This window comes from Thermoascus crustaceus, assembly GCF_041956765.1.
Source record: "Thermoascus crustaceus strain CBS 181.67 unplaced genomic scaffold VTN00scaffold_1, whole genome shotgun sequence".
In the NCBI taxonomy this organism is placed as follows: Eukaryota; Fungi; Ascomycota; class Eurotiomycetes; order Eurotiales; family Thermoascaceae; genus Thermoascus; species Thermoascus crustaceus.
This window is the reverse complement of record NW_027192527.1, coordinates 1,685,809-1,700,758: the sequence shown is the minus strand read 5'-3', so window position 1 is coordinate 1,700,758 and position 14,950 is coordinate 1,685,809. Positions and strand designations below refer to the sequence as shown.

Genomic DNA, 14,950 nt, shown 5'->3' with positions numbered 1-14,950 from the left:
TCCGCAGTGGCAATGCTTTCAGCTCGTGAGGGTCGTGCTGGATGGACGCCGACGAAAGTGGATTCAGGAGAACGGAGGGCGGGAGTCGTAACAAGACGCAGCAGAGAAGGCCTCGAATGGAATGCTTCGAGGGCAGAGAACGAGAGACGTAGGGTTAGGAAGAAGGGGGGCAAGGAAGGGGAGAAGCAGATGCGCAGAAGGGAAGAAGAGGGGAGGGGGGAGGGGAGAGATTTTGAACAAGGGAATAATGGATAGCGAGTCGGTACGGCGGTCAGCAGGGGCGGACAGCCGCAGAAAAAAGGGTATGGGGAGATGGTTCGTTCGTCTGCTTGGGCTTCCAACTGGGTCTGCGCGGGACTCGTGGCAGCAGCAGCCGGCGACGGGGACCTAGGGAAGCCAACGGACGTGAGGGATGCTAGCTCGCTTAGCTGGCTTAGCTTCTCGGAGGGTGAAGATCCTTATTACCCACCAGGGCTTCTTTACCCGACGCTTCTCTCTGGAAAGCTCTGTTGGGTTCTACGGTTCCTTGGGGAGGCTAGGTGCCTAGGTTCCTTACAACGTCAATTCGTACTGTGTGTGATCCTCTCGACGCCGGTATACGGAGCGATCAGCAGTCTGTACGACTGCCTAAGCCGGACACGAGCGGCGATCGAGGCTCAAAAGTGAAGATCAACGCCCAAGAGATGCTGCATCTCCGCCACTGGCTTCCTAGGAGTTTCCAGAAGCACAGGAATCGATGTCGACCTCCCAAGGCAGTGGGGTCGCCGTGTTGGTCTGACGGAGTACAGAGAAAACACTACTGCATGGATCAGGCGGCACTCCCACGCACATCTTCAGGGATAGGCCTGCCGTAGCGCCAGTGAGAGCGCGAGACGTTCCGTACGGTGTTCACGGCGGGGAAGATTCGGACAGGCCTGCGTCACTGCGTTGACTTTTTTTTTTTTTCTTCAAAGCTGTGACCCCAGGGCCGAAGCAGCAGCCGTCTCCACCAGCTGCGCATGGACGCCAGAGACCGGGCTGTCTCGATGCAGGACCTTCCGTTCCCACGGGTATGAGCGATAACTTAGTATGGCCTGCTAGAGTAAGCAGCACCAGTAGCCCTGCGCTATGAGCCATGGTGAGGATAAGAAGGTGAAACGCAACCGGGATGGGCAAGGGACGATCGTCCGCAAGCCCAAGTCTCTTGGCTGCTAACGGCCACAATCATCGTCATTTTCTAGTCCATCGCGGCAACGATGTCATTCCAGCAGTTTCGATGGAGGTAGATAGTATGCTGTGTACACAAATCTCTGTATGGCTTTTTTTTCCTGTTCTATCCTTCAGCTGTTCTATCCTTCAGTCACCTATTTTGATACTACAGCAATAATAGTTTAAAGCTAACCGACACTGCATATAAATACAGTATACGCGCACACACCAGTACGAGTATGGGTATACTACTGCATACCATGCCCATAGCATAATAATTGCTGTTCCCAGGCACCTGAGCACCTCCGTCGCTGTGGAGAGCATGAGACTGAACTTTGGAGAGTACTCGTGCTCGGCACGGATTGGATTTCCCAGTTTGCACATTGGCGGGCGCTATTCCGTCTCTCCGCCTCCGTACGGAGTACTCCGTGTCTGTCTCCAGAATTCGCGGGTGGATCCCTTGCTACAGCTTCCCTTCAATAGATTCTTCTACTACTGTATGCACCATGTACAGCACGTTCAGAGTACCGTGCTCGTTTGATATCGTCGCGTGTGCCCCGTACGCTTGCCTACCATCCCTGCATGTTCCAAGGGGGCTGGTTCCGGCGTCATGGCTGCAGTGGCGAAATGATGCCAAAATCGTTGGTCTGCTTATCGCTGGTGGACATGTCAAATTGTTAATTATATCATAGCTCGAGACCGTCGGCATGCTTACCCCTCCCTTGGGACCTGGAGCAAGATCTACCATCTCGATGACATGCCGTATGATGAATCATTTCCGACAAATACGATGGCGAATCTCATGTGGACTGGTGACAGCTCAGTGTCTGCCACGTCTGTTTCGCTACCTAAATTAACATCTACAACTCCGTACACGGTCCTTCGCAGGCGATCGGGATCTCTGAAATAGGTAACTCAACAGCCCTCGTTGCATGTGCAGCCAATATGCATTCTGTCGCTACACCACTCGAGAGAGCTTAAGTGTGCCCAGCAGGGCTAAGGGACGCCTTTCTTGGAAGACGTTGGCAGCTAAATTTCCGGAGACGGTTCCCCTGCAGTACGGAGCATAATATATAAGACTCTGCATTCGGTTTCATATCCGCTGCAAGTTTCAGATCATGGGAGATTCCCTTCACATAACAGATTTCCGAGAGGCATCCGTCGCATGCGTCAGATCTGTGCGCATGCCATCCTCGCAAGATGATAATATCAAACACAGATCCAACCCGATGGCGAGTGGGAAGTGAAAAACAGTTGATGCCAGCCAGTCGAATGCATTCCACCTAGCCCCGTGCCGTTCAGAATAATGATTAGCTCCTATCGTCCATGGATTCCGATTCTGCTCTCCCTGGAAGGCTGACAGCTGTATCATTCAAGGGACATAGGTGCTTGTGACCCATTACCCGAATCTCTGTCCAGACGCTGCTTCGTTCAGCTTGCCGGCCAAGGCATCCAGTACCGCCATATTACTCGTGGACCCCAGCGGTCCCCCGACGTTATTACACCATAGCCCGCCGCGTGACTGCCGCTGGTGTGGGAGAGGGCACTTGCTTGTCTCGCCACGGCGCCAGTGTCGCATTTTCGGACAATCCCCGCGGCCGGTGTGATGATTCCCCAACACCGACGATCGACGCAGGGCGACGTACACTGTGCCACACCCCCAATAATCGTGATACTTGTAGCTTAGGAATCCAGCAGTTGGAGAATCGGAGAACAATGAGATCAGAGCGGTCAAAGACTGAAAAAGTAAAAGAGACTTTAGAAATTGACGCCCATATCAATTCACGGGCAATTAAGACAGGCCATCGCGTCGGACACGCAGATCTACGGCGGCTCCGCCTCCTGATTCGTTCTTCCATGTCCACATTATTATTTGCGTGACCTCTTCCTGCAGAAACAAATTTCAACTCGTCGCCGCTTGATCGCCTTGGAAATCCGCATTTCCTCGGCATCTTACCAATCAGCGGGCAAAGAAACAAAGATTCAAAATTCTCCGTTGATCAATCTCATCGGGGTTGTAACAGATTACAGCCGAGGAATTCAGAGAAATTCAAATCAGCCGTGACAGAACCTTGTGGTCTGGTCGTCTAAGTCTGTCACTCAACAAAGGACCGACGGCTAGTACAACAACGTACTCGCTATTCTTTGTGTCTTTCTAATGTCTTTTCGATGGTTTTCGCGCTCACTGGTCCATAGCTATCAAGCATCCCGGGAGGATATCGCAGAACCCTGTCGAAGCGTGGCAGCTTCTGCTGCATGCCAAGAGCCCATCTCTCCGACTACGTAGTGCCCGTTCACGGGCCAAAGAGGCGCTGTCTTGGGCGCGCCGCCACTGATGTCAGATCCAGTACGCGCGGACCAGCATTGGTGAATGCGCAGCAATTCTCCTGGTATCCATGGATGGTTCTGTCGGCAGTTGTCAACACTGTTCGCTCCGTACACTCAATCACAGCTCACAAAACAATATTTGGCTTCTTATTCCTCCTTTCGTGGACAATGATCTCCAACCATACAGTTACAACGTACATAACACACAACCCAAACGGGAAACCATCTAGGTTGCATACGCGGTAAACCGCCCAACGTCTGCGGAATACGGAAATACGGCCGACGAAAGAAAGAAAGAGGCTAAGGGCCGACTGAGATGGTGGGACATAACTGTCGATTCTACAATAATAATAGCGGGCGTGTGATCTCTTTAGTTCTTCCAGATAACCAACCGCGCTACCGTACGTCGAAGTGCACGAAAAGACCAACCAACCAGTGCGCGGTGTCACTGTGGATCTTCGGGTCACCATGGTCACTGGTTCGCTCTAGCCAGTCCCAATTGAACGATTCTCGGGACGAGATGGTCCTGTTAGGGCAGTCGCGTAGCCTCGACCGCGATGGGAATAGAATATTAATATCGAGAATTGATATGGAGTGATATCGCAAGCGCCCGGGGTACGGCTACGGTTATACCTCTAGCAGACGACGTCCGATGTCGCGATCGTCTAGCCTCGCATCCAATAGTCCTCATCGCACTGTGGCAACTATAAGCAACCCGTACTCGGATAAGCTCGCGCTGCAGGCCACGCTACATGGAACTATAATTTCCCAGGTAGGCTGAGGTAGCGCTTCTTAAGAGACTTAAGCGGACGCCGTCGGGTATCACACCGGCCTCCGGAAGACTATTCGCTGCTTCGGAGGCAGCAAGTTGCAACAGCGGTTAACAGCCAGAGCCCAGAGGGACCCAGAAGCCACGACTCCCATTCAGCTCTTCTCCTGGACGGATGACGGAGACAAATGACAGCGTATCGCAGCCCTAAATGAATGGGCTTTTTCGAGAGGTCGACCAATCGGAAGGATGTAAATCGAAGATGCCACGCGAATTGGGGTACAGACGGGCCTTGCCGCCTTTTTAGCCCCTGTACCACGAAGACTCAAAACTCGAGTGTCATCTCCCAACTACTCTCGGGTATAGTCCGGCGCCATGTCCCTCCGGCGTAAAGCCGTTTCAAGCCTAATGATGAAACTGAAGGATGCGGCGTGATGGGTGTTTCAAAATTTCTGAGCTTCTTCTAAACTCAGGACTGAGATCGGACGAGATACATCCTGCTACAGTAACTACATCGGCACCGTAGGGTGGCTGCTTCGCGTGGCATTAGCAACAGTAGTAATACTTCTACAAAATACGTAGAGAGGAACAACAGGGGACAACGCAACCGACCACCCTTTGCATCCCTACCAATCGTCCCCACGAAGTCAATGGGTGCGATTTTTTTTTTGTGTGTGCAGCCGCCGCAGCGCGCCTGAGACCCAAGCTGACAGGGACATAGTCCTCTTTGACAGTACATACTGTATGGCTATGCAGTCGGCAGTCATCCATATGGCAAGCCGCTGTGGCACTTCTGCAGAAACGTCGGAGAAAATGCGGTGAAACGCATCCAGCAAGTACTCGCGAAATAAATGATCATAATATAATTTAATCACGATTTCAGCTGTCTGTGATGACGGTTTGGAACCCCCCCGCGAAACGGTTCGAGACTTTTTAGGTGCCTACCTAGTTTTTAAGCTCCGATTCGAAGTCGAGCCCGATTGTCCCAACTGCCCAGTCCTTTGGGGACTCCCAGCTACCTTAGAAGTTAGTTTTGATGCCCAAGCAGCCCCCAATCGGCGCTTATTTCCTTTAGCTCCATGCAGTCGGTGTGTGTGACAGCAGTGACTGAGCCTTACGGATCCTACGGAGCAACCACCGCCGTCTAGTTTCCACCATTTCACTGTACTACTACTACATTCTACGGGCGCTACGCCAATGGCAATACCGTCACTGCGACCCGTACATGACAGAAGCATAAGCAGGGTCCTGGGCGAGAACCTGAAGGCTGGGAGTGGGAGTGGGCACTGGGAGGTCGGGTTATGACCGTTAGGTAGGAAGAAAAGTGGACAACTGGAGACATGTGATGGACTACTACTTATGAGCATGGCTAAAAAAGGTACATCTAAATCGGGTGGTCATCAACCGTCACCGACTCACCGGTCACCGTCAGTAGCTTCAGGCCTTCAGCGGTCACCGTTGTCCTGACGGTTTCCCGGGAGGTTGGCGTCCTGGGGGCTGGGGCTGGTCTAGGCCTTCAATTCAAGGCTTCCAAGAGGGGGGTTTCGTGAGTCGAGAAGTCGAGACCTCAGGCTCGTGCGGGTGTCTACTGTACCGAGGTAGGTAAACTATCAGCTGGTCCCATTGGTAGATCGCCTTCTAGGTCTAGGACCTGCCTATCGCAGGATAACTGCCAAGTAAAGCATCTATACTGTCCTCTGCAGCAGTGTACAGTACTGTATAGAGACCTCAGAGTGGAGGAGAAGAAGAAGAGGAGGAGGAGGAGGAGGAGGAGGAGGAGGTATTTAAGTAGTGTCTTAGTCCCCATTTACCATCCACCTCTAAAAAGTATTCTGTTATTCCTCTGGAGTCCAGAGGAGTTTCTCGAATCTGAATATTCACACACAGCCGTAAATGTATGTATGTACTGTACTGCAATTATCTGGGTATACACTCATCACAAGAACCTGAAGTCATTACAAATAATATCTATCTTCGCATCTACAGATTATACTCATACTCACAAAGAAGAGACGGGTATCACCATCACCATCATCTGAAGAAGAAAAATAAATTAGAGTTTTGGCACTTTGGGCGAATAAAAAGCTTAGTTAGTTACACCAAAGGGTGCCAAGGCACATTTCATTTTTTGTTGGCACAAAGTCGCCATCCTAAGATCGCCCGTCCCTATGGCATATATCTTTCTTAAACTTAGGTATCTAGGGATAAATAAATACCTAGATCAGATAAACGAATGTGTAGTAGCTACCTGTGTACAGTTGCTGGCTTCGAGGTTTGGCCTTTACTACTTCCTGTTCCACTCGTTCGCCCCTCTTGGAGATCCCCGGATGGTCTGGTCTGTCCGACGTGTATACTGAGTGCTACATCTCTTTCTCATCTCAGCAAGTAGGATAAGTTAGTATCTACTTAGGTGTCTAGCCCATGGTCATCCATCGTCATGCATGAACTGTAGAATTGGCAAACTCTGCAAAGATCAGTCAGATATCTAAATGAAAAGAGTCTAATTAATCAGTCCGAGTTAGACTCGACTCTTACCTGGACTACTTGTACTGTACTTCTTCATGCACTTTGGTTATTATACATGACCTTGGAACGGAACTGCCTGACTTTACCTTACCGGAGCCGTCCATGGATCACTTCCCCCCGATTCTCGATCTAGATCCAGGGATGGATCTAGGTTGGTTGCATGGGCTGTATGCAGAGTGTTTATTATGTAGAAGGTTATGGAGGATTAAGGCAGATACAGGTGAATTGATCGTTCGTATGTTCCACATTGACTAAATTGGCTACATTGCATTCGTTGTCTTAGGTAGATGTTCCGATAGTTCATTCATATTCCTCCTTCGCCAATTTTATGGAGCTTGTTCTTCTTCATTTTACTGTAAACTTATTGCTTTTCTTATGTGCTTGTTTCAGAGGATGGTAGATTGATTGATTCCTATGTATCGGATCCCGTATCTGATAATGACACAGACGGTTGCGGTGGCAAAAGTGCATACACACATTGGTGTCCTGGGCCACACCCTATATAAGCAGTCACTGCTTGGGGCTACACTCGTGGCAGTGGAAGATCAGGTCGATAAAGAGCTCTATCTTCTTACGGAGCACACTTGCAGCTGTGTTATAACCATTTCATTCAGCGATTTGGGTGCTATCCCTATCCAGAAAATTGACTTAAAAACCTCTGGTGTGTTTTTCGAGTATGACAGAAACGCCATTTCTCACATTCCGCGCCCGTACAGTATAGTATAGTATAGTATAGTACAGTACAAAAAGGGCAGCTACCGAGATTGTAGGTTATATAGACAGGATCTAATGGACGAAGAACGGTATTGTTATAATAGCAACAGGTACTAGCACAAGGGTGCTTGATACAGGGAGAGGGAGTAGATATGACCTCTTTCGAGTTATGGATTACCAAGTCAACTTGGAGAGAACGCTCTGTAGGAGGGTGCGGTCTTCCATTGATACAATGCTCTCAAGACGGCTACTCCGCCAGATTGGGTCTCGACAGTGCGTCCGCGTCCGCGGTCATTGACATCCTGTAGCATTGCTGTTGTGTCGGCGGGTTCGTCTTCGTCACTGGTGCTATGGCCTTTAGGAGGTGGCCTCTGTCTTGGAGAAGCCGTATTCCCTCTTCTATCTCCAGGACCTTTCACGCCATCATCCACGTCGCGGAAAGCAGCGGCAGGGCTTGCAGGCTGCTGACTTTTCAAAGCTCCAGAAGAAAGCCGTCCCGAGCCTTCGTCCATGTCTCCCGAGTTCCTGTAATCAATAGCCCCGACGGGCAGAGGGGAGGTCTCGGCTGTGTTGACGTTGGAATCTGGGTACGGCCTTCCCCACCACATTCCAAATTTCCCGTCTTGGTTTCTCGTCACGAGAGCAGCGTCTGCGTTGTGCTCGAGCCAAAAGCGGTAGGTATAGCATTTTGACTGATGCCACTTGAAGACGGCTCTGAGATCGTCTTCACTCTGGCCGCCGGGACGCGTCTTGCTGGACTCTGCAAGGAACCGATCTTCCTGTGGACTGAGTGGACGGCAGAACTCTGCAAAATGGTGGAAGAAGATTCCCTTGAAAGTGTGGCCGTTCTGGGAACAGTCACCGACAGAATCGCATGTCTCTTCTAGGACTCCTCCGCGACCCAAGCCGGCCCACTCGGTGCTAGTCTTGTTTGGCCATCCGGTGGCCAGTATCACCTTCAACACAAGATCATGTCCATCGTTGAGGTAATCTTGCAGGCCGGTAGCCAGCCAAAGGCCCCTCAAACCGCTGAGAATGACTCCCTGGTTGTACGTGTAGACCATGGTATTAAGTTCATCGCACTTGCGGGTGCCCGGCTGCGTCGGACTTTGCCATCCACTGATGTGAAAACCGTCTGCGTAAAGACCGCCAATGCCGACCATATTCGAATCTTTCAGCCATTGGTAGCCTCTCACTGCAGCAGCCAGATGAGCAGGGTTGTGACTGCTGTTATTCGCAGTCGTCGAGTCAGAAATCTGCACCGCGAACGGTGATCCGATGGAATCTCCAGGGAAATAGAGATACATTCCAATACTGGCGGAAATGAACAGTTCATTCGTGATCGCGTTCTTGTATGGGAGAACATGAGGGCTCCAGATCATCCCGCCCTCACAAAGGGCATTGTCCCAACCTTGCGCCGCAAGTTCATAGAAGAGTCGTGCTCTGTGCGCTGCTGGAGTGCGGAATTGGGTCCCATGCCATGGCCGGTACGTGGTGTCATTCGAGTCGTATCGCAGGTCTGAATGGAGGTCCTGGAACCTGATATTCTCCAGCCAGTCCAGCACAACCCAGAGCATGTCATCGTAGGCTTGATTCCTCAAGCCGAATGCGTTCTCACCAAAGTAGAACGCTTGTATATGATCGAAATAATGGTCAATGATGTTCTCGAACGCGAGCGCGTTTCGAGCTATCTTTAACGAGGGATCCTGATGTTCTTCAGTCACCGAGGACATTATTTGCATAAGAATATCGTCCGGAGTAGAAGTGAGGGATGAGAGCGTCGCAGAGACGTGGGTTCCCAGGACCGCAGCAGTCCAGTCGATGCTCATGGGCCAGGTAGCCTGCCACAGTTCGAAATATGAATCTTGCATCACATCAAGAGCGCCGAGCAGATCCCTCAGCGTGCCATTGATGGAAGACAACGAGTGCCAAGAAGTGTTTCCAAAGGGTTTTTGTGCTAGCCCATTAAAAACATCCTGTCTCTGGGCTTCTGAAGGTACAAAAGGTTGCTCCGAATCAAGTACACTCTGAGGCCGCTGCGCCAGCGCATTGGCACTCGATATCATGGAAAGAATGTAAAGGGAAGGAAGACCACGCAGAAAGAGTGATGAAATGATGTCCCGCCCAGGACTGGCGCGCCGGGGAACCATGTTGTATCCGCCAGTCTTATGTTGTAAAGTATAAATATAATCAAGTATAATCCTTCCCCAAGGAGCCACGCGTATCGGATTGATCCGGCTGATGGACGCACCAGGCGACGGCTATGGACGACCGGCGGATATCATGGCACGAAAGGAAGAGCCTAGGTGATTTATAAGAAGAAATAAGTACTCAATAACTGAGCGAAAGAACCTGGGACGACCTAGGAAGATGGAAAAGGAGGAAGAAGCTGTAGGGTTCACAGGCTGGCAGATAAGTGGCCGCCACCGCAGGGCTGGACGTTGTTCCTTGCGGGGAATGTGGGGATCGGATCGCCTGACGGCCTCGTCTCGACCCAAAATAGTTAAATCGACTCTCCATCTTACAAAACGCCCCAGTCGCGTGGGAGAGAGGAAGATACCTGCTGACCCTCCCTCTGTCCTTCAGAGGACATGAACCAGGCCTGGGAAGCGATCAAATTACGGACATTCGCCTCTGGTGCCATTTGTGCCTTAGACCCAATAGTGCATGCCTAAGGTACCCTCAAGGCTAGCTCCATTACGTTCTTGTAGAACTAAAGAGTCGTGGTTTGATAATGACTGGTTCCCTTAGGATCACGCGCCATCGGAGACAACATCCTAAACTACACTTTTAGGTTGCATGAAGTTACATCGTGGATGATCTGGTGATAGGCTATGAAGGGTCAGATTGGAGCATTGTATGCCAGAAGTCGCACGCCCGCCAGAATTATAGACATGCAAAGGTCGTCTTCTTTTGGGACCGGTAATTGTCTGTGGTCTATGAGAAGCCTACCAACCTCGTCTCATGAATATGCCCCATACCACTACGGATTCAGTAGAGATATGTTAGAATTTTTGACGTGTCTGGAAACCAAACCGGAAGCCGTGGGGGATAAACATGAAAATCCATCGCATTATCATCTGATTGTGCCCGGCATATCAAAAGTTTAAGGTCTCCCTACTCTCAAGGAACTCTCTAGATCTTCTGACTCACAGTGGTAATTATCTTTGATCATCTCATTCTAAGATCCTGTCAGTATTGCGCCGAGGTGATTATAAGGCAGTCAGAATCCGTACCTCATTTTGCAGTATGTACAGTGCCGACATGTGTCTCTTCGGAATTTCCTTGCTGTCTATGCCTAGCCAGCAGATGCATGAGATCACCGCCAGAAGAGACCATGTCGGCGACACGCATTTCCTATCCCGTAGTATCCAGCCTGTTTCCAGGGTAGTGGCTGCTGCTGCCAGCACACATATCCGAAGGCGCAGCTGGTCGAGAGCGTCAAATGTTCGAAAAAAAGGAAAAGATCGACATAAACAGGGGTATTATCCCAGTCCCAAACTATTTCCTAATCTCTGCCATTGTCCATGCCTGGGCTGCGGCTCCTCTCGCGACTCCTGCTTCGTCCCCTTCCGCCACGGCCGCCCTTTGGTCCACCGACCTTACCCTTATTAGATGGAGGAGGTCGCACAAAGGCAAAGTCGACGTGGATAGTCTGGTCAAGAAGCTTGGTCCCGTTGAGGGCTTTGATGGCTGCCGTGGCTTCAGGGAGGGTAGAGTATTCGATCAGGGCGTATCCCTATGGTGTTGAGTATCAGCTGGTCAAATTCATTCATCGCACGCATCATCTCGTGGAGGAACAATGTAAAGCTAAGGGAGAGAACACACCTTGACATAACCTGTCCTCCGGTCCAGATTCAGGTTGAAGTTCTTGATCTCTCCATACTCTGCAAACACGTCTGTGACGTCCTCCTCCGACGCCTCCTCATGGATGTTGGTGGCAAGCACAATCCATCCCTCGATACTGCGTACTGCAACAGCACCGGTCTCAGTTTGTGCTTCATAGTTGGCGCTCGAAGGAACGCTGTCCTGCGCCACGGGTGGGTCGACTTCCATTTCGTTCGACATGACGGCGGTGGTGCTGTGAGGAAGAGTTATCGTAGACGGTTGGTAAGAGTAGGAAAATAAAAGAAAGATTTGTTTAGACAGAGTTTCGACAACCCGTGGGCTGGAGGAGTCTCAGTAAACAATGACTTGGAGCTTGCTGTGATGCACGCTGGAGAATTGCGAGGGACTTAACCTGTGATATGCTTATGTAATCAATACATAGATGGCCACCATCTTGATCTTTTCAAAAGTGCCAAACACTTGTCTCTTTGCCATTGAATTCATTTTTATTTATATCTCTAGATTATTAGAGGGCTCCAGGAGTCCTCTCACTACTGGTGTCTTCAGCAGACAACGTGTCATGCTTGAGCACCTCTACCGGTTTCAGAAATTCCAAAAAAGCTTACCAGTGAGCAGAGAACCATTGCTCCCTGAGCCCTTCACTGTTCACGGGTCCTTATATCAAACAGTTGTGCATGCAATTGGGGATATATCACTTATTCTTGAGCACGAGAGCACGAAATGAAATGTGTATGACACAGTCAAAAATGGAGACTTACTTCGCTGTTTTCCTTTCTAAAGTCGAGTTAGTGTTGAATAAGTCCTCGAGATCGAGGGCATGGGACGTTCTGATATAATTCTTTTCTTTCTATCTCCGTCTTGCTCTCACTCAAAAAAAATGATGACAGCGCAGCAAGCGGCGGGAAGCAAACTACTGCTCCGTAGCTACCTACTGTAATGGCATCTAAAGAACCGACATCAGCTCAGCCACAAACAATAGTCATTAGATACTTCTTACAGAACACTCCTTCGGGCAGGTCTAGACCACGGACAATATTTCTCAAACTGTCGTAGAGTCTTCTAGTTGTTGGTGGTGTTAGCTGCAGCTGATGATGCAAGGAGTTGACATCCCAATCGGTGGTTGGTTCGGATGCTAGCATCGCAGACGGACCACTAGTCCGTAGACATCATCTAATTTACTGCCCACAGGCGAAGTATTAATTCCTGTCTTTGCGGTCTTTGCCTCTGTAGAATGTTAACCTGAGCACAAGAGACGGTAAAACAAGACGAAAAACGTAGCATCTCTGGAAGTTGCTGGACATCTTGCAATTGCCAGTCAAGAGAGAATGTGTACAGGATAATACAGAGCACACGAGCGCTTCGTACTCTGTACAGGTGTTAGGATCGTATGCTGGAGCAAGGGTACCTGCATCTCCCCGGTCTGCAGTCACAGAAAATGCGAGGTCGCGAGCCAGCGACTGCTCCAATTGCTTCGCTTACTCCGCATCACTCAACCACTCCGTCATGGGAAAGCCAGCAATGGTCAGCTAGCGGTGCCATTAACAATACACGATCTGGAACGGAGGCGCTCATCAGTGACAGGGGTGCAACCCTTCTGCTTCGAACCACGTATTTCCTCTGTACTGCATAGTCCATGTTGGCCTGTGTGTCGATTCAATACAATTGAGACTGATCAATCCATAGAAGTCATGCAGAAAGAGGCACGCAGCAAAGCCTCGACTGTATAGAAAGCGTGCTTGCGTTTCCAGGAAGAAGTATTCGACCTATGAACGACCCTGGATTATCATCCCTTTTTTTGTACCAGGGCAATACTGTAGTGTACTGCATAACTTCGGCTATTATCCACGGTATCAGAATGGTATGCTGTGGGATGGACGGGTCCATGGCTGTTATTATTGGCAACTGCTATAGTAGGACAGCCGTGATATGAGTTTCGCGATTATCGGTCCACTCTCCAGAGGCTTTTTTCTGCAAAAATAAATCTGGAAATTTGTTCACAGTTTGATGTGCGCTGAGAGGCCAAGTCAAACATAGAGTAGGATTTGTACTTTTCAACAGGTCCATAGCAAGAGACGATGACATGTTACGCATTGAGAGCAGGACGGTAACTGATACAAGGAGATCATGTGCGAGACAAAATCTGTTCAGCTGCCGAGGCTGCCCTGCGCGAGAAAGCTCGGGACCACTCCGATGTAACTGTCTAGTTATATAGAGTGGCCCTCAAAAAACCGCCGTTTGGTTCCATATCCGAGCCGTCAGCTCACGGCGTCCTCGCAAAGTCTCGAGAATCTGGAGACAGCACAGCATCCAGCAGGGCCAGCCCAGTGCACAGAGAATAATGATTACTGTGCTTCGTACAATCCAGGACTCCAGCAGTCGGTCGGAAGATCCCTAGCACCTGGAAAACCCGGCAAAAAAGAGACGCAGAGTCCGCAGAAGCTTGGCATGGGTTTCGCTGTCTCCATAGTGATCCTGATCGCCAATCCGACTGTCGATGTCCCTGGCTCTCGGTTCCGGAGTTCTCGAATCAGCACCAAGATTGATAAGTAAACCAGCAGGAGGCTTGCAGTGGACCAATGATCGGACCAACTCTTAAGTAACCCTAAGACAGGGCCAGCCCTGTCCGCGCTGCGGCTCGCCGCCAGACGGCCCACGCCTGCGATAGCGCTCTCCATGAACGCCTCAACCCCGCCAGAAAAACGCCCCTTTTAGAGTAATCTATGACCGCTATCCTCTTCTGAGCCCGACCCCGATGTACCATGCGAGACCAGTTCCCCAATTGGCAACTTGTGGCGTCGCTCCTCCAGTTTTCTCTGCCGTAAAAGCCGCTAGAACGATGTATACCCCGGTTCGAGACGGGGCAGCGACAATGATCCTCTTGAACGGTCAAATCGAATTTCATCATGTGCAACAGGGCGGGCTCCGGCATAATCAGGGATATGCCGTTTTGTCAGGGCATCAGTGGACACCGTTTCGGTGTTAGTCAGTTTCCATGCCGCGGAATTGAGACTGGTTGATCAGTCGTCTGCCCGGTTTCTATCTTCCCACACACTCTTTGACCCTGTTCTACCATTCACACTCCTTTGGCCAACTCGGATTGTCGCTCTTTCCATCGCATCATCTCTCCCTGTCACTCTTTCCAATACCCCAAGCGCAGCTCTACATTCTTTTTCTCACCTTACCCATCTTGCTGTGACGGGGTTCATTCGTTTAGTTACTACCTATCAAGCATCCCGTCCCCTATCTGTCGTTGTGTCTACCACCCTGCATCGTCTGTCTGTCGTGCAGATCTCCTGCCTACTAGTAGTGGGGCTTCATTACTACAGGTAAAAGAAGAGATAAGCCTCCTGCAGAGCGCTTTTTGTTGCAATCGATAGCATTCCCTTGTATTCAACACGTCTGTCACAATCCGTACAACTTCTTCTACAACGCTTTACTCCTGGCTACGCGAACGGTGGAGGCTATCAGCTGTCCCTTGCCACTGCAACATGAGGGGGGCGGTTTAAAAATCGACTCATACGACACAAGATTCTTCCTGCTCTACACAAGGAAAGACGCATGCATTGAGTAGCAGCC

At 50.3% G+C, this 14,950-nt stretch overlaps 3 protein-coding genes across 3 annotated transcripts; 1 reads left to right on the top strand and 2 right to left on the bottom strand.

Annotated features, from left to right (window-relative positions):
• Window positions 1–7,707: 7,707 nt before the first annotated feature.
• Window positions 7,708–9,675, bottom strand: VTN00DRAFT_597 (uncharacterized protein; the record flags this gene model as incomplete). Its single annotated transcript, XM_069432553.1, has 1 exon — window positions 7,708–9,675. One exon carries the CDS (start codon window positions 9,673–9,675, stop codon window positions 7,708–7,710), a length of 1,968 nt encoding a protein of 655 aa, XP_069291304.1.
• A 956-nt stretch (window positions 9,676–10,631) lies between these two features.
• VTN00DRAFT_596 (uncharacterized protein) lies at window positions 10,632–11,593 on the bottom strand (the record flags this gene model as incomplete). The annotated part of the gene is made up of 4 exons (XM_069432542.1): window positions 10,632–10,706; window positions 10,762–10,953; window positions 11,127–11,264; window positions 11,354–11,593. 4 exons carry the CDS (start codon window positions 11,591–11,593, stop codon window positions 10,632–10,634), a joined length of 645 nt encoding a protein of 214 aa, XP_069291303.1.
• A 2,720-nt stretch (window positions 11,594–14,313) lies between these two features.
• Window positions 14,314–14,945, top strand: VTN00DRAFT_595 (uncharacterized protein; the record flags this gene model as incomplete). The annotated part of the gene is made up of 3 exons (XM_069432536.1): window positions 14,314–14,352; window positions 14,396–14,645; window positions 14,701–14,945. The coding sequence occupies 3 exons, from the start codon at window positions 14,314–14,316 to the stop codon at window positions 14,943–14,945; spliced, it is 534 nt and encodes a 177-aa protein (XP_069291302.1).
• Window positions 14,946–14,950: the final 5 nt, after the last annotated feature.